General features: G+C 40.1%; 1 protein-coding gene across 1 annotated transcript; it reads right to left on the bottom strand.

Annotated features, from left to right (window-relative positions):
* Positions 1-2,977: 2,977 nt before the first annotated feature.
* On the bottom strand, positions 2,978-18,948 carry mkrn1 (makorin, ring finger protein, 1). The gene is made up of 8 exons (XM_044342748.1): positions 18,657-18,948; positions 17,822-17,953; positions 11,907-12,088; positions 9,221-9,444; positions 8,910-9,124; positions 6,832-6,942; positions 6,188-6,332; positions 2,978-4,999 (listed from the first exon to the last, which is right to left on the bottom strand). Exons 1-8 carry the CDS (start codon positions 18,728-18,730, stop codon positions 4,787-4,789), a joined length of 1,296 nt encoding a protein of 431 aa, XP_044198683.1. The 5' UTR covers positions 18,731-18,948; the 3' UTR covers positions 2,978-4,786.
* Between the last annotated feature and the right edge of the window lie 1,588 nt (positions 18,949-20,536).

Here is a 20,536-nt window from a genome sequence, read left to right as displayed (position 1 = left end):
TATGCACAGTCATAATTATAACACAGATACACAAACAGAAAAAATACTATCAAATTCGTTGTTGATTTATGTATCAACTATCTGCTTGACAATTGTAATATGGCTGAACCTTATGTTTGTTATTAGATATGTTAGATATATACAGTGTTGCTTTAGAGTGATAACAGAACCAGAAATTAGCTTCTGGGCCCCTAATAATCACATTTCCTCCCACTCTGCAATATGTACAGTTATCATTGTCATCTGGATTTAGGATTACGCAACATCTAAGTACAAATTGAAATAATGACATTAAAAGTGTAGGACCCCCTTCAAGACAGGGGCTCAGATCTATTAATAAAGCAGATATTTTACTTTGGTAGTACTTATCCCTAAATACATTTTCAATTACATGAGCAACCGGTTGACACTCAGTAAGCATGGATTTTTTTGGAGCCACTGGAGTTCAGGTTCCTTTTGATAATCCGTGACAATATACACGATCTGGTAAGTGTTGATTAGTTTTCTGTTCACTCCTGCTGTGATTCTTAAAACTCATCAGAAACCCTGGTGAAGATTCTAAAAGTTACATTCTCCATCCTGTTCCCTTTCTTTCTGACAGGCTCCACACCTCCAGATCCTCAATTCAGGTGTCACTTTAGTTTTAGTCATGAGTGTGGAACACAAACTCGCTCTCAGGGATCAGTCAGGACTCATGTTTTCTCTAAACTAACAGTTTAATGACCTTTGTCTCAGGTATTGGTCCTCAACTTTTATGGTTTGTACAGTGGTTTTACAGCCAACCACTGACTATGCACAACCCCTCATTACACTTGTACACTGTATGTCAATGAGCTATGAAGAGTTTAACCAAAGAGAGATGTTCCCTAATCAGATTGTTTCATTTTAATCCTTTAATTTTGAAAAAAGTAAAAAAAACAAACAAACAAAAAAAAGCAAAACAACAAAAAAAAACACAATCCTTCAGATTTATCCTCTCAGCCTGCTGTTGGGTTCTGACAGTGAAAAATATAATGTATCTTAGGAGAAGACAAAAACATATTATGATTTCTGTGTACACAGAGATGTTAAGATGGATCAGAGTGGCTCTTTTGAAGGATTGTGATGTGTTGTCTCACAGAGATTTAGATCTCTCAGAGCAAAACTGTCTCATGTGCTATGACATCAACTGCAAAATGTATTTTACTACGACGGAAGTCTGATTTACTGCCAGCGATGGTGGGATGAACTCAGAGAAAATCCCGTATAGTGTGAAGGGGAAAACTTGTCATTCTGTGATATGAAATATTCCCTCATTTGGTGTAAATTATGGATGATAGTAATAATAAGAGATAAAGAGGCTGTAAAAGCTGCTCCATGTGCTCACTCTCTCTCACCCTTCCTTCAGATATGCCACACAAGCATGCATTGCTTTCATTGTTTGTGTTTGTTTACTTTACCTCCCTGTCACATTCCTCCAGCCAGTTTGTGACAAACAGGCTTGTCCAGGATATGAACGCAGGATCATCTTCAGATAAACATTGCTTCACATATTAAAAGGATACTACTTAGATAATCAACTATTCTAGTATCATTACAATAGAAATGTTTGTCAGTTTCAGGTTGATTTCATATTTCTAAACTTCTAATGATGAGTTCGGTTCTTATGACATAAAATCATGAGTTGAATGTCATTTACTAATCAAATTAAACTCTTAACGAATCATTGTACATTCCAGCATTAATTGCATTTGATAACTCTGAAAGCGTTCTTGTTTGATTGCAGTCTTGCTGTGTTGTGTGTTTGTTGTATGTTTTGAACTTCCAACTTCCTTTACATGATGAACACAAGATAAAGACACATGTATACATTTTCAAAAAGTTTAATCCTTCAGTATACTGTGGTAAATTAAACGGAAATTGAATGAGAAAGTAAATGTACTGTAAATTATGCAACTGATAAGGAATGTAGAATACAGTAAAATCATTTCCATGTATTTACCAATATCAACCAAAGGAAAAAAAAAAACAGTTTGTACATAAAGAAAGAAATCACATTTACTCTGCCTCAGGTCTTTGTGGATCCATTGTTCCAACACAAGTGAACTGACTCATGGCCTTGTTTTCTATCAGATAGCTGTGTGAACAATTTGACTCTTTGTGTTTCCACCTGGGGAACTGTGTGTGTTAATTGGGTTCCAGCTGTGATGACTTGCGTTAATGATATTGAATGCCAGTGCTTTCTCAATGAGCATGAGTGAAAACAGGGGAATAGTGTTTTGGGAAATGGGTCTGGTCTATTGGTAGATGGCATCATGGTTTGGGGTGTTTAGTTAATAGGTCCAGTTATAGTGTGTAAGCCATTGAGAAAAACTAATAGATTTTTTTGGCCACTTGAGGGCAGCTGAATAAGGTGAAAACACAGTACTGACATATTATCACATTATAAAGTTGAATGTGTTAGCAAATACACATCCAGCAAAGAGCAATACTAACATTCATTTTCATCCACCTGATGAATGGAAGTTCAATATTCACTCTTGTCTTGTTTGAGAAAGATATTTGTCTCTTTAGCTGCTAAATGCTGCACTATGTTCACCAGCTACTTTCTAACTGTGTGTGTGTCTGCCATCTGGTGCTGGGCAGGTAGTGAACAGTGAGTTTATTAGAGTGTTTTCACTGCTGCTGCTGCTGGAAATGACAGATAAGAGTGGAGCGTGCAGGCTTATAAAACCAAACCAATGAGCTAAAAGAAGCTAAGAAGCTCGTAGCGCTGAGTTCATCACTATGAGCGACACAGATAGTCTATTTATCCATCTTTAAGTAAAGTGCAGCTTTAATGTAGTAAGATGTACATTAGAACTACTGAACAAACTAGTACTCACTCCTTATCATTTGAAGGCAGAACAAACATGTTTTCAAGTTGAAATAGTTTTATGTTCTTATTCCATAATTCAAGAGACAAGACATAGAAAAGATATAGACTCCACACAGCAAAGAGATTGATAATAAACTTTAATTTCAAGTTAAGATGGATGGCTGTGGAACATAGAAAACACACATTTCAGTATAAACATATGCATTCCGATGGAGTTTAACAGGTTGAGACCAGCTATCAGGAGTCAGTGGACGAGTGTCTCTGCAGCACGGCTTAATATGCATTAATATGAGTCACTAAAGCCCACAGAGAGCAGTGAATCTACACTTCACACCGGTGGGAAATGATTATCTGCACTGTAAGTCTGCTGAAAGAGTGTTCAACTCTTTAGCCTGGTTCTGAGGAAGGTCTTGCCTTCTGGTACCACAGGTGTTCCTGGATACTGAGATTCAGGAAGGATGAATTTGGGGGGGGTGAGGGGGGGGTTACGCAGTATTGAGGATCTTTTTTTGTCTATTTGAATGAAGTAGCAGTTTGCTGATGTATGAGGCCAATTTGATTTTTACGCATAACTACAGGAGAATGGATTACAGAGAGAAAAGCTGACATGACATTTCACTTATCAATTCATTCTTCATTCAAAAGGCAGTATGTTTCCAAGTGTGTGTGTGTGTGTGTGTGAGTGAGAGGAAGGTGGGGGTCACTTAGGTTTAGCCCTGATCCAGGACCGTCATACAATCCATCACAGTGCTGGATCTCCCTCCCTGTAACTCTGACACTTCAGTCACTAAGCAGCTCATCAAATCTTATAAAAATTAAAATGTGGGGAAAAAGGAAATTCTGTCTTAAAAAGAGCTTTATCAGTAAATTATTTTTCACAAGTCGGAGTTGAGGTGATTCACCCGGAGGAAGTCTCATGCTCTGTGGGCTCAATATGGAAGCGTGAGGAGTTTCAGCGTATGTGCTCAGTATAAAACTTTTGGAATAAATGGAGCCATACTGAAAGAGTATCTTGTTCTCTTAATTCATCCATATTGGCTTTTAATGAAAGAGACCTTTCCTGGTCAGAAGAAATGTTACTGCATCATTTATTTCCACCTTATGTGTTGCCAAGAAGATTTCCTGAGCTAGCTAAGTGACTGAAACATCCTGATCAGGGTCAGATCCTACATGAGTTTCACTGAGTGGGCTTTGATGGACAGTTTTGTGCTCCAAAATGTTGTAAATGCCACATGAATGGCTTTTTAACCCTGAAAAAAAAAAAAAAAAAGCAACTACAGAATTCTGGGGAACACAGTAAATACTTTTCAGTACAACATGAAGATGGTGTGGTAAATGGTAAATATGGTAAATTTATTAAACATCAGCACAATATATTGGCGATCAGCGACTTTAATAAAGAAAAAAAAAAAAAAAAAAAGAATTTCCGGCATTCAAAAACCGTATGTAAAATCTTACAACATGCCCATCACGATCACAGTAAATGGTGCTGAGTAAGTTCAAGTGCATCCTCAGAGTCTCAGAAGTATGTACAAACACCTGGGTAGATGATAAACAAGTCAAACCCACACCCACAAATAAACTTGACAATGTTTATTAGCAATATTTGAAGTAAGTTATAATTTTAGTTAAATCTTATATTGAGTTCTTTTTGTCATTTTGTTATTTTTCCTTTTAACAAGAACCGCACAAGGATAGACTCACAAGGATAGATGTCTAGAAAATGTTTAGCACGAGCGCACTGACTTGTTGGGATTTTTTTTTGTTTTTTTTTTAAGTTCATTTAATGGCCTGCTTAAAGGCACCGCCACAATACAGGGGGTGGGGAAAAGCTACTGTCCATCACTCGCACAAGACAGTCCATTCTAGTGTCTAGTATACGTGGGGGGATGGGGGGGGGGGTAAGGGGGGGGTTAGTGGGTGGGACTGCTATAGGTAAATCTCATAGAAATCGTCCAGCTCCTCGTGAAACAAGTCCCATTCATCCTCTGAATCCGTCACCTCGTCGTCGGTCCCCGCGGCGAGCAGCATGAGGAGCATCTCGCTCAGCTCAAACGTCACCATCTCCTCGTCCTCGTTGTCGAAGGAATCGGTGCTTTCCCGCTCGTCAAAGATGTCCCACAGCGGTGTTCGCCTCGAGTTCTGGGGGCGACGAAGAGAAGGAGTTTTATTTTAAGACAAGAAATGTATTCTGGGGAAAATAACTAATAGAGCTGTCAGGCTCACACGGTGCCTTTGTAAAGCCTGGTCTATATATAGAAGTCCATTTCTTCCAGGAAGAGAGAAATAATAAGAATTTTGACTTGATCTCTTATAAAAGGCCACATTTTTAAATCATTTTGACTTACCATCAAAGTTTTTTAATTTTTTTTATTTTATTAAATCATTCCTAACTTTTAATTTTTATTACCTGTCAGAATGAGGCTTCTATATCTGACTCCAGGGGTGGACAATTTGTCAAAACATTTTTAGCTACCGTTTCTGAGGAATGGAAAGTGTAAAAAATAGAACCTGCTGAGTGATGAGAAAGATAGAAACCCTTGAACAATGTCATGAAGGCTCATTAGTTTTAACAGATTTTTTTTTACTGAAAAATACAAGTATTTAAAAAAATGTTCATGTTCCCACACATGAGAAAGTTGTTGCTCCAACAAGACACAAAGAGGTCCTTCTGCAATGAGAAACACTTGTTCTTTGTACATAAAGTGAAAACCAGAGATGAGCTACTGATGCTGTATAAATACAATAAATAGCTAAACTAGTTTATGAATCATTTTCTCTGGGCCTTTCTGTTATTGATGATCTTATTCAAATTTCACCAGTTTAAATCATCTCATTGAACGCAGATACATTTCCTGGTATATTTTGTTAAATACAGAAATTGAGCCCTGATATTAACGCAGGTCCATACATTAGTCCTGTCACACTACTACCTTTATATACACTTTAAAATACTATTCACAGACTCAGTCAACACATAAACAACTCGCTACTCTCAGGAAATACAGGACATTTCAGTAAGGTAATAATAAGCATGGTTACTGCTTTACATCTCAGACTCTGCCTGTTCTTACTCTTACTACTGTCCACATCCAGCAGGGGGTGCTACAGTCGAGGTGTTTTTAAGGTTGTAGCAACAGCTACCACAAGGAAGGATGTTGTTGAATGAACACAAACATTCTGAGATAAACCAGTGTTGGCTTTTGAAAACGCTGGCTCTTATAATACAAACTGTGAAATCTTGGTAGCAACAATACTAATGTATTTATTAGTACAAATACTAATGTATTTTTAGTTGGAGTATATGCTGGTGAAAGTGTTAATTGTTACCCGGCTCCTGCTGTTGGATCCAGTCTGCCTTCGCTGTGGCTGAGCTTCCTCCAGCCGCCCATCAGGAAAAGCGTGCTTATAGAAGCAATTTGAGCCGAAAGGGCATGTTCCACGACCCTCGTCAAAGTATCGACACGGTTTACTCCTGGAGAGGAAAGACAAAAAGGGAAAGCAGAGAATACACACAGCAACACATAAATACACCAGAGGAATGGAGCAACATTGATTGATTCTTGGATGATAGACGTTTTGTCAGTGGAGCTTTTCATTATTTAAAAAAGACAAAAAAAAAAAGTCAGTGTTTCAGAGTAAAGATATGCACAGGACAGTTTCTTAAATCCTGCATCCGCCCACTCCCACAGATTCACATCCCACTCCTAAGATGATTCTCATACAACCACACAGCAACAGCTTTCTACTCCAAACCTGCAGGGAAAATAATGGACTTTTATTTGCTGATACTCAAGTGTTTAACAGGCCAGCTTTAGTAGACCAGTTTTAAAAGAAGCCAGACAGAAAATAAGTCTTATTAAATGCCTTTAAAAAGTAAAGAAATATCTGCTTTATCTTTGGTGAAAACTACAGTTGTTGTGTCCTCGTTTCTCTAATGACTTGCTTCACTGTAACAGTTAGTGCAGTTGTACCCCATGCCGTCCTTGTATTTCTGGATGAGTTTCTGCTTGTCGTCTTTATCTTCAACCCAGTACTCGCTTGGGATGACAAAGTTGGATGTGATTCGACACTCTGGGCAAGATCTGCAAGCAAAAAGGAAGTGGTGGAAAGAGTCATAGATAGGTAGGCACACTTGACTGACTGACATATGACTAATGTAAGGCCGTATTCAGACCAAATCAGGCGGTGCGGTGTAAAGCTGCAGGGTTGAGCGGAGGTGTGTGTGGGGGGGGGTGTGGGTGTGGGTGTGTTTATTTGTGCTCTAGAACGTATCCGCTGTGAAACATTTAGAAAATAACATTTTACTGATCTGATTCACCGGCTTTCTCTCTACCAGCACTCCCTCTTTTCATTCACTCTTTAGCTCACTCGACCACAGCTGCTCTCTCTCGTCTTTTTTATAACAAGTCAGGAAGCAGACTACAGTCTACTCTACTTTTAACATTATCAAATGAAGAGAAATGTCCTCTCCTCATCCTAGTAATGTCTTCGTACTCCCTCATGGCAGAGTTTACAGCTCTGATCCATCTGATCTCCAGCTGTGATTGGCCACCGCAGCCTTTAGCCACAGTGACGTCGGGTTGCGTTTCTCCAAAAGTTGACTCTGGCTCAACTTTCCGGCTGCAGTCCGGTGCGGCACCGTAGCCGCCAAAACGGCTGCAGACGAAATGCACTACCCCCATTCAAATGAATGGGACGACTGGCGTTTTGATTTGGTGTGAATACGGCCTAAAAGATGAGTTATGTGGTCTCTAGGATTGAGCCAGGATGGCATCCTGACCTGGTTGTGAAATGATTTTGAAGCGTCAGCTGTATATCAAATGTTGTACATTTGTTAAATACTGCATGAGATTTTATTTTAGAATGTGTAGAAAAAAATGTATAGATGCAGCAAAAGAATGAAATAACAAGACACCACGAAGAGAGGAAAGACTAATCTCTTACTGACATGCACATTTCTAAACTTCAGTGTCACACACAGTGTAGGAACTTTGAGTGTTGAGTTTAGCCCTCACACTTTGATTGATATTTACAAAAGCAGCCTGTTTTTTCCTCATAGTCTTTGTCTTTGGTTAACCTGACTCCGTATCAAAATTTTCTTTAAGACATTCAAAAAAAAAAAAAAAAAAAAAAATCTACATATTACCAAACTTGAAAACAAATTGAAAATCATGTGAAGTACTGGAGGCTGCTTTGGAATTCTTTTCAAAAGTATTTAAATTTGATCAAAATTTACTAAGTGAAAGTTGAATTCCAAAGTTTAAAATAGAATCAAAAAAGGAGATGAAAAATCTGCTTAGTTGGAAGAGAAAAATGTTTTCCTTGAATATGGAGACAGTCCAATGTCATGCTGACATGATCTTGACTCAGTGGATCTGCATATCTTATGTATATCTCAAATGATGTATTTGCTTGTCTTACACACTTAACTCTGTCTCTTATTTCAAATCAGAGCAGACAAGCAAACACAGTCTGTCTTCCAGCACAGATGGAAGAAATCTTTCTCTGCAACTTCCTGCACAGATGATTTATAAATAGCAATACCATGTAAAAGGAATAAAAAAGTCCTTCATGTATTCATTATGAGTCCTGTAGATTGAAACTGAAACATCATCACCTTAATACAACTGATGGGACCGTTACAGATAGCAGTGCTGAGATGATTAGTCCATGTATGGATCTTGATTAATCAAGAAGATTCATCAATGGAAACTTTGATAGTTCATTCCTGTTTAAAACATTTATTGAGAAGACATATCAGATGTTTGCTGGTTAGAGCTTATCAGTGATTCTGTCAACTAGCTCAAAATGAAAAACTCATTCTACACCATGTTGTCACATGGACCTGCTACAAATATTTGCTGATCTCCTGAGGAACATCCACCAGAGACAAGCATTTAAGATCATTTACCATGAAGTCCTAGAGTGATGGAAGCAACTATTTACTGGGTATCCCATTGAAAAAAAACTCCTTCCCTTCCCCAAACCCTGATAGAACAGCCTGTCCTCCTTCCCTCATTTAAAAACAAACCATCTATGAGTGACTCACTTAATGATTTTGCTTTCAAACTGCTTGGCACTCCTCCACTTGCGAATGCATTTTAGACAGTAGCAGTGGCTGCAGTTGGAGAGGATGCCAAACCGGCGCTCGCTCGGGTTGGCCTTCTCAAACACCACCTCCATACACACGCCGCACATCATGTCCTTGCTGCGTTGGATGGCGAATGAAATCTCCATGTCTTTCTCATGGGCCTCGATGCATGCCTATAGGAGACAGAGCATTCTGTGAGTGAATGCGGACCCTCCAGCTACACACCCTGTGGTTCCTGGAACGGCATGATAGTGTGTCAAAACGGTTACCTTTGTGTGCTCTGAGCGCTGATTGTTGTCAGTGGGATGGAGCACCTGCAGGCCGCACATGTCGCACACGTCGCCGTGGAGATAGGCGCAGTTGAGACCGTACCGGCACTCTCCGACGGCAGCGTACGGACAAAGCTGCTTCCTCAACTCTTTGTTGTCCTGTGTCGTGTCACTGTCCAACTCCTCAATGAGAGGAGCAGAGCTCTCTGCCTTCACTGGCTCAGCTGATACAAACAATCCAGCAGCAGAGAGGGAAAAACATTTAGACACACTTGTTTTGTGTCAGTTGAAACAAACTCCAGCCTCACTGTGAGTATGCTTACTCTGGCCCCCCCACAACCATTCATATGAGAATCTGATGTGAGGACAAACCTTCCCCACCTGAACAACAAGTTGTTTTAAATTGTACAGACTCAAAATGTTATTTAAGTAGGTCTGAGCCAGAAAATGATCTTGATAATTATCACAAAAAAAACAAACAACCAACAATAACTATGATGAACTGATGACTCATTTACAGGGAAAAATCTCTGTTCTGCATTTTTTGGGACAACCCTCATCTGCACAATCACTCAGGCGACAGCTGACACGTGTGGGGCCAAAACAAGGAAAAACAAACAAACAAACAAACAAAAAACCTCCACACATGCTGGAAACGTAAAAAACATAGGTCTTTATAGTTACAGTGTTCATACCAAAAGCACCACTGTAAATAAATCTATTTAGGTTTCAATCCCTGAACTTCAAATTCAACTCAATCTTAATAAAACAGTACCTATAAGTGGTATTAAATATATATTGTGATAATCATTGATAAATATGAAAAAAAATATGATGACAATATTTTTGGCCATGTCGCTCACAACTAAACTGAACTGACTTTTCATTTGATCTTGACACTACATGAAAGTGGAGCTTGGCATCATTATGGCCTCTTGCACACCTGTCAGGTTCACTTGGTACGGACAAAGACAAAAAAAAAAATACATTGTTGTCTTTGAATTTGTGTCTGTTTTGTGTTCACGCTAACTTACAAACAAACCAAGAGGAATACACATGAATTATCACTTGAAGGAGAACAGAGAACCTCCTTTTCAGCTGCTCTTGGTTGGGGCTGTTTGGTTAGAATGACACAGCAGCCTAACAAACGGGCCAATCACACGGCGGCCCTGTTTACACCTGGCATTGACATGTTTCTCCACATCCGTCCAGTGACCGCTTGTGATCGGATCTCATTTCCCCCCCCACTCTATATGCAAATAAACAAGCACATCATTTCTGTTTGCAAAGACTGAATTCGTTGTTGTTTTAAAGCGGTGGGAGGACTGGTATGCTGGGTGCATTTACACATGAGGCACAGCAGCGTAACTTCATTGATTATTTAAATAATCCCAACATGCCGACAGGATCGGTCAGGATCTAATGTTAATTGATGTTCTGTGTTCCACGCGTGCAAAGGGTCAGCTGTTACACACAGACAGTCCAGGTTCATACAGTGAAATGATTGTGAGTAAAGCAGCCGTCCTGATAAATCCTGAGCTCATTATGTCGAGCAGCGCAGCAAAAATAAAAACTGTAGATATCAACTTGACAGGACAGAGGAAACTATTGAGACAGACAAGCGGACAAGACAATAGAGGACGTGAGTTGAGTAGGCGGTCCTTCAGTGTGGCCCAGGATGCATTGCATTTACACTGCTAAAAGAATGTGGCCACATGCAGCTCTGACCTGTGGTCTGAGTGATCGGATCTCAATGCGTCCTCAATGCATCTTTGGTGCATTCACACCTGTACTTAGAGCTGTTCACTTGTGATCAGATTGATGCAAATGTGTGTGCACATCTAGGATTGTCAATTCATTTGAGGGGAGTCAGGTGTTTCAATCAATGGGATGACAATCACATGTGAGTCTGGGAGGTCCTGCCTTATTTAAAGAAGAGAAATCTGGGTCTTCACTATCAAAGTCTGAGCTTCACAACACAGGTTTGTGCAAGTGTGTCATGGCTCAAACAAAGGAGATTTTTGAGGACCGTAGGAGAGTTGTTGATACTCAGCGGGCTGGAAAGAGTTACAAAACCATTTCTGAAGAGTTTGGAGTCCACCAGTGGACTGTCAGGCAGAATATGTACAAATGGAGGACATTCAACACCACCGGTACCCTCCCCAGGTGTGGTCGAACAACAAAAATCACACCAAGAGCAGGTGTGTAATAGTCCAGGAGGCCACAATGGACCCCAGGGTAACATCTAGGAAACTGAAGGTCTCTCTTGCAGTGGCTAATGTCAATGTTAATGAGTCCACCATCAGGAGAACATTGAACATCAATGGTGTGCATGGCAGAGGGAGCTGATGTGATGGGCTGATAAACAGGTATCAGAAAATTTTGGTTGAAGTTATTGCTGTAAAAAGGGGGTCACAGCAGTTACTAAAAGCAAGGGTTCACGTACTTTTGCCTCCCACAAATATGTAAGATTGGATCATTTTCCACAAAAAATAAATGATAAGTTTAATGTTTTTGTCTCATTTTTAAGCTCATGTTTATGCAGAAAGGGGAAATTCTAAAGGGTTCACAAACTTTCAAGCAGCACTGTATAACGTTATGGAGGACCAGCCCCATCATAAAAGTTGGTAAATCTTAATGGTTATGTTGAAAATTGAATTTGATTTCATCACTGCTGGTGACTCACCCCGTCCACAGTACGGCTGTCCTGGGACAAACTCAGCAGCATTCACCCAGTCTTGCGCCCCTGGGCCCGGTGTCGGCCCACTGGGTTCTGGGTCTGACTGACCAGCCAGCGAGGCGGAGGGCAGCGGCAGCGTCTGGGTTGTTGGCAGCTCCTCATGCTTCGCTGGTTTACAGTGTTCAAACCTGAAGAAGCACAAATGGTCAGGACGGTTACAGTACGAGGAGACTGTACTAACGCACCAAACTTCTACCGTTCCAGCACTACACCAACCGAGGTTCATGATGTGCCGAATAGAACGCCGACGACTTGCAGTTATGAGCTCACTGAAGTCTTTGGAATACAAGGTAAAATGGGTGTTTGGCTCGCTTGTCTGCTGAGGTGGTTTTAGTTACTTAGTTTATTGTAAATATGCCCCCTCTCTATGGGAGAAATGAATCATGTAAATATAGGAGAAGGAGATTTAGAGCCAGAAGAGAGAAGACAGGCCTATAAGAATGAAATATATGCAAGATAAATACAGAGAAATATTGATGAGAAAAAAAAAAAAAAACATCTTACATTTCTGTTAGACTTTAATGTCTGGGAAAAAGCATCAGACATGAGTCAGATTGTTTGATTCTAAAAAGGTTAAATAGATGACTCTGTTCAGCCTCTGGAAACTGTTCCATCAGTAAGAATGTCAGGGGTCAGTGTAAAACTTCAAACCTAGACTGATGTGTAAATGTGGAGAGACACAATAGATCTCTGGCACCTGTTCAGTGTTTGTGCCAATGACCCTGTTATTATTTATAGTACAATGGGCCTGAAGTCTACATGACCTTCACTAGAACTGTACACTGTTTTAGTTTTGATAAAACATCTGTCAAAGTGAACACCGTGGTCTGCTGCTTCTGCTTCATAAAGAATATTTGGGTTGTCTTTCTTCTCCTGTAAATAATAAGCATGTAACTGGAATGTAAACTTGCATTTCCCCCCCGCTGAGCTCTTTATAGGTCTCTAATTGTGCAGGGGGGATTATAAAGAACGGTCACATTCACAACCTGGAAGACAGATAGCGTATCCTTCAGCAGTCATGCTCTAAACATTAGGGGACACAGAGTGATGTTACATCATTTAGTAGAGGAAAGAACCCAACAGATAATGTCTTTAGTATCCAACAATACTGAAACTAGTACAGAATCATCCACAAATACCATCAGCCAGGGTCTTCTCCCCTACCACTCCTACAGTTTAAAGAGCTAAAGGAAATAAATTCATGCTACTTGCGGTGATCACGTACTTTATTTTCAATGAAAATGATCATATTTTAATGAGTCAGTGCTGAGCCAGTTTTGAGGATATATTTGGGATCAACAGCTGGGATAAGGAGCCTCACACATGTGGGATGAAAACAGGCCATGTTGGGGATAGACTCTTGCCTAGATAGGAAAAACACACACTAAAGAGCTATCACTGTAGATGTGTTTTATATGACAATATTGATATACATCATGATGGCAAGTTGGAGCGATGGTATGGATAATAACCAGATCAGAATCCAGCAAAATGAATACTTGACAAAAAGTAACACTAAATCATGCAAAAACCTCAACATGAAATATAGTAAATCAAATAAATATTGCCATAAGACAACATTGATTTCCATCATTGTGCACAATAATTATGATTAAAAAGGTATAGATAACACAGTATTAATGGTATGCTGTCTCATGGTATAAATCACACAACCCTAACTCACAAAGAGTCATCCATGTTTTCCATCCATGATTTTTTTTTTTTTTTTTTAAATATATAGGCTAATATGTTTGAGTTTTCACCATTTTATGAAAACAAACAAAAACAAATGATTTATATACAACATATGTGCTTGAGCTTTGAAGCTAAAGAATCTGTTGTCTTGTTTTTCCTCTCATTGTACAAAACATTCAGTTACCATCACATTCACCGTCTAAATGACAAACACGGCAGGCAGCAGATGACGTCAGCTGCTGCTCATAATTAAGTTAATTGTGTGAGTAGCTTGACAACAGGTCACAACTAAACTATTGTCTGCTGTCTGGTTCAAGTGCTCCCTGCGAGCCAGTGTCTTATCCAGATATGGACTGTTTGTGACGGGACCGGACCAACAGAGTGGTCAAAGTAAGAAGCCAACTTTCTGTCATGTCACATTCAGAAAGCTGTGTGTGGACGCAGCAGTTGACACGCTTGTACTGGCTTTTCTAACAAGTCAGTACATACTGTAACAATCTGGTAAAAATCACACAAGCTGCATGTTGGTGTCGATCCAGCCGTGTCGCCTGTGAGGACACAGCAGATATTCTGTTTGGAGTATAGTGTGACAGTGTTAACAGGAGGTTGGGGGGGGATTAGGGGTCCAGTAAGGGTCTGGATGGTACAGGATCTCCACTACAAAGCAAGTCCTTTTAAGCTGGACCATAAAAACTAAAAACATTTCATTTAGAGCCCGATCCATACATCAGTCATAGGCTGATATTAGCCAATCACAGATACATTGCTATAGGCATATATGTTGTCCAATATACATATATATATTTTAAGTTAAACAGGCAGACGTTTATGTATATTTGGTCCTTTTTCTTAATTCTAGTTGAATATATACATACATATGTTTTATTAATAGTTAACTTCTCAGTGAAGTTTACTCTTTCAGTGCACTGATGTCATTTTATACAATAAAGTTTATTGTTAAGCTGTAAAATATCTCCATTACATATCTTTGTCACAAGTGTGTGATAACCACATTTGAGGGATCACTACAAAAAATGTGTGTTTATTTATATATAACATTATTGGTTGATATAGCCATATTGGATTTTTTTTTTTAAATCACCAATATCAGTAGCAGCCCCAAATCTCCAGTATCAGTCCAGCCTTCATTTCATTTGTCATTGTGAAATATTTTTGTCTTGGAGGTTTGTGTGGTCAGACATCAGAGATTTTCTACACTTCATTGCTCGGTTATACTCAGTTATATCCACAGTGCTGCAACGTTGACAGAAACTCACAAGAATGTGTGTCTGACCCTCATCTTTAGGTTGAATAAATACACCGTAAACATCAACATCAGTGAACGGGGGGAGAATTAAGAATTAAAGCCTGTCTACTTCTGAAGCCAGTTACTTTACTCCATCACACAGGGTCCGTTTGTTTTTGTCCGCCAAGCTCTTTGCTTATGCACAGTTTGTCATGTGATGTTTGTCACAAACTTGTCATTTGTTGATTCAACTTGGGAGAAATTAGGAAGTACTTAGATGCAGCTGATCTCTCTGCTGATACAAATACAGAGAGAATCATTGAAAGAATGACATTTCCTAAATGTAGAAATCTAAAATCACAATAATAATACTAATATGATTAATGGCACAGCCTTCATGACTGTATATCCTCCACATGGAGCTGTCTGTTAGAGTGTCCTCAGTGCAGAAAACAAGTCAACTCTTTAGCTACGATACAGCATGACTCACAGGCCATGACAGTCTGTGTGCGCACAGACATACAAGAGGAAGACCTGCCCTGACTCTCTACCAGCCTCCTCCATGATGGCCAACTCCATCACAACACACAGTTAACCAGTCTGTTCCCAGAAAGCCACTGGAGCGCTGGGTGAGTAAGGATGGGAGAGGAGGGGGGGCTGCTGGAGCCATGCATACATAAATGAGAGAGAAGGGTGCTGCAGCAGAGTGAACCTGGGGAACCCAGCAACAGCAGAGGAGGAGGAGGAGGGAGGGGGGGGCAGCTCAGAGAAAGAGAACAGGAGGGAAACAGAGAGCGTTATGCAATTGCCATGCAGGCTGCAGTGCACTCGGTCTGGCCCTGGGGGCTGCAGGAGAGAGAGAGAGAGAGAGAGAGAGAGAGAGAGAGAGAGAGAGGGGGGGGGAGAGAGACACAGAGACGGAGCGAGAGAGTGAGACAGAGCCCACCACAATAGACAGGGCCCAGAGAATTCAACCATAATAAACCCCCACAGCGAGAGCCTTTCTCTGGACTCTTAATACAGGGGGGGGGGGTGCAGAGCCCCACGGGGTCACAGAAATAATGAGGACACCCTCCTTACTGCAGCTCCATCACAAGGATGGAGGAATGTGACTTATTAACACAACAACAACAACAACAACAACAACAGCAGCAGCAGCAACAGCAGCAGCTCAGTGTTATATACTCTCAACTACAGGCTTCCTACAGGCAGTAGAGCAGGAAAACTGATCTAGTATGAGAGTAATCAATGCGTGGCTGGTACTGCTGGGGTGCTCCTCCACTGTGTCTATAACTATATGGATGCTCCTGAAGCCAGACATCAAGCAGACACTGTCTGTACGAGCTGGCTGCTGCTGCTGTCTGGCTACATTCAAGCTTGATAACAGACCGGGAGCCTAATCTGCTTCTCAAAAGGACCATACCACTGCATGTTAAAGCCCCTTTACAACAGATGTATACTGATGACCATTTCTCAAAGCACGCTGCAGGGTTTGGCTTTTTTCTTTTTTAAAGAAAGCCACTGATTGACATTCATTCATGTCTATTGGGGGAAAAGCAGCTTGCTGAGATAAGTTTGCTTCTACTAGGAAATCCGTCAGTGTACATTGTGAATTGAACAGAAAACAGCGGCTGCAAGACAAACAGGGAAAAGACTCAAGACACAATAATAAGCTTAATGATGAATAATTGAGAAAAGATATGTTTTGAAGGAGGTACTCCAGACCATTTATAGCAAGGTTATGTCTTTGAAGCTATTTGATAAAAATGTGTTAGCATCATGTAATGTGGATTTAAATTTCATTTGAATGTGTAACTGAATGCAACGGTGGGAAATCATATGATTAACTTCCAAATTATACTGAAGGAGCCCGCCACCACCTTCACGTTTCCCCTCTTATCTTTGAGGGAATAAAGACAGCATATGGAAGAAGAAGAGTGTGACGTGATGTTCGTTTATTTCATTGTGATTACTAAGTTAACCCATTTTCAAGTCTCTACTATCTCATTTTTTTTTTATAAAAAAGGGGAATGGAAATAAAACCAAGTAAAAAGTGATCAATACTACAGCATGCTTTAAAAAGCCTCAGCAATAACGATCGGTCCATGAACAGATAATAATCAACAATTGTGATAATTCATTAGACATTCAAGTTGATTTTTAATAATTCCTCAAATGAGAATATTTACTGGTTTTCTTTATTATTTATATATATAAATAATATGAGAGGGGGTGAGAGGGAGATTTTTTTTTATATCAAATTGGAGATGAATCTGTCATTAAAGTAGTTAGTTGGAGCCCTAAAGTAATGCAAAGACAAAACACAACAGAAAATTTGTCCAAAAGAATATTCTCATATTCAAACACAATCAGCCAAGTGTCCATGTGCGGACTGGAGTTGTCATCCTTTGTTAGCTCAACAAAAGGCCATGGAAAGAAGCTTATACCGGCTGGTATACTGAACACGCACTAGCCCACAAACACTCAGGACAAAACATGAATGAATATTTTTAAAATACATGATTTCATCCTCCAGAGCTGCTACAGGGGCCACTGGGGGTCTAGTTCCTGGAAGCTATGTGGAGGTGCCACAGACACACAGAACAACAACATGTTGAAATTAGAAAGCAGCAGTCTCAGGTGTCAGATCCACTTGAGGAGCAGAGACTGCAACACTTCTGAGAGGCCCCTGCCAGCAAAGCTGCTGTGCTGTCACTTGGCTGAGAACACAGCCAGTTTTAGAAAGGAAGTTCAACTGACAACTGGGAGCGATTTTAAAGATGTGGCAGCTGACTTTCAACATGGCAGCTGAATACAAACATGCAAGCATTTTTAAAAAAGTACATCTACAGTAAACTCATTTTTGTATTTGGCATAAATTCCCATATTATAACAACTTTGATTTTAGTTTAGTCTTTACCTGCAACGGTCCCCAAACACACAGTTTCCCTTCTGAAAGAACTTGCAAATCATGGCTGCAGGTTTGCTGTTGGTCAGATCATGGGAATATCGACAGTTGTCTCCTTCTTTGCAAAGACCATGCATGAAATATCTGGAAATACAAAAGAGGACGAAAGTTCAGTAACATTAGTAAGTGGTGTGTTCACAGCCATAGGTTGAGTATGCTATCATTTAAATGGTAAATATGAATTCCTTTTCAAAGCCGCATGTCAGAGTTCACGTTGTAGATTTAGAAAGCAGAAAAACAATCCGCGAGTTGTTAGTCAGGTAACTGAATGTCGTCTTTCACTTTCACTGTTCACGCCTTCAAGCTAATCTTAGCACGACAAACAAATCAACCCATAACGTCAGCTAATGAAGTCTGGATATGGCAACTAGCAGGTGATGTGACTGTAATGACGTTCAAACTCAGCAACCAGGAAAACTCGCTAGATATAACGTTGGTTAGTTTTAAAGAGAAAGTGTGTTGAGTGTCTCTGTACAGCTAGTTAACATTAGCGTAATTGTTTTATCACTTTGCTTTATGACAGTTGTTTTGTTTTGTGTTGTGTATTGTCTGTTAATGCTAGCCGGGTTAACAGCTCATAACATAGCAAGCAAACTGGCCGCTAACGTAGCGAAGCGGTCTCTATGTGACTGAACATAACAACACAGGAGTCCACAGCTAGCTAGCCGAACCTCACAAGTCGCTGTTGTCAGCCGTTCGCCAGCCGCCGAACCACCGCTGTTTTGACATCAAACGATAGGCAATATCACCATCTTCGATATTTTAATACAGGTTCGTCTTGTCTTACCTGCAGGTTACGTGTTTGGTCCAACCTCCCGTTACTGATGAAGCCGCTGTAGACGCTGCTGCTGCCTCCGCCATTGCTGTTTATGTTGAGAAGCTACAGCCGGATGTTCCGGACAGCTCCGCTCCTGCTCGGCTTGTTCCGCGTATGTACGGTTCAAGTCGGAATTTACCGAAAACATACCGCTGCGCTCTGTCCACTGCGAGGCACCATTGCCACACACACACACACACAAACACACACTCCTACAATAACATAAGAAAATATTAAAGAATCTCCAAGCTAAGTAAAATCTGCGTCAATCGGAGTGAATTAAATCCACGTTATTTTTCCTTAAAATCACCAGTTGCTTCTAAATTGCGTAGCATTGTGTGACATATGGCTCCCGCTGCAATATAGCTACTGTAGTCTATATGCAATACACTAAAAGAAGTGCAACATCCCTTTGTATTCTCGAAATTTCACCCCAATGGTTTTATTTGTAAGTTTCATTTTTGCATTTTTAAGTAATCTGTAAAAATCTATTTCTGACCCCTCATAGAGTGTGTGTGTGTGTGTGTGTGTGTGTGTGTGTGTGTGTGTGTGTCTGTGTGTGAGAGACACCATTACCAACAATGAATTTATGTACAAGTATTGCCTGTGTTATATGTGTGTTATAGATGTGATAGAGCTCTGTTGTTCCAAAAACTATTACAAACATATAAAGAGCCACACTATTGCACTGTGTTACATGTTCCTTCATTACCATGAACATATACATTGTAGTTTATTGAGAATCAACTAAATGCAGTTTTATTGTGCATATCTGGGAACACAGTTCAGTGTTTGCACTACTGAGAGGAATAAACTACACTGACCATGTTGCTGTCCACTCCCCGGATCCAGGGCTGTAGCTGGAGGGTTTAATCATCTTAAGAAGAGTTTATATTGAATCAATAAACACATGAAAAAACTGCTAACTTCCTTTGGCCAATGTCATTTAAATCCCACACCCTGAGTTTGTAAGTGTGGCAGTGGTGGCCTAAAAGCTGAAAATGCAGTCCTTGCCCCTCCCTCATTACCACCACTGAGGTGCCATTAAGCAAGGCCTTAGTAAAACTTCCCAGAATCAATCAAGATGACAACAACAACAACAACAACAACAACAATGACAATAAAACACCACACAATGGACTGATAATACTGATAAAAAGTGAGCAAGTGTGTGATTTGTGCCTCTATGTTCTTGAGAACTGACCTAAACTGACCCCCAAAGATAAGGAAAAAAAAAAGCCAAGAGACCATTGCTTTAAATATAAACCATTTGGTGCAGAAAAACTTTACAAACCTGTGCCAAATGTTTCAATGTGAGTATCCTCACTGCTATTTGAAACCATCGCTTGTACAAACTTCTGTTGCAGGCAAATTGTTCAAACCCACAGCAGTTTATTTGAAACTCTAGTGGAGTAGTCAAAAGTTTCCAAAGTGTGGGAATGTGTCCAAAATGATGTACAAGACGAACATTTCCATTTGATGTAATGTTGCAGCACCTTTGATTTGAATATTTCACTCAGTGTAAACACATACTATAGCTGCAATGAAGTGCGGGAGCAAGCAATATACTGTATACTGTCATACTTTCTTTTTTTCAAATTAAAAAAAAACCTTAAAGGTACATTTAAGGGCCATATCAAGAATTTAAGGGATAAAGTTGAAAAATATTACTGAGTGTTGGTCCATTTCAAATCAATTGATCCCACATAGTTACTCCATTTAACCCACATGGACGTGTTGCTTGGGAGGGAGAAGTTGCCTCCAAGTGTATCAGAGTAAATTATAAAGGGACGGCTCTTCATTCATGTCATGAGGATGTGTGTGTTAATAGAGGAGATGGCTCGCTGTGT

Source organism: Thunnus albacares, chromosome 23, assembly GCF_914725855.1.
Source record: "Thunnus albacares chromosome 23, fThuAlb1.1, whole genome shotgun sequence".
Lineage (NCBI taxonomy): Eukaryota > Metazoa > Chordata > Actinopteri > Scombriformes > Scombridae > Thunnus > Thunnus albacares.
This window is presented reverse-complemented; position numbering and strand designations above follow the sequence as displayed.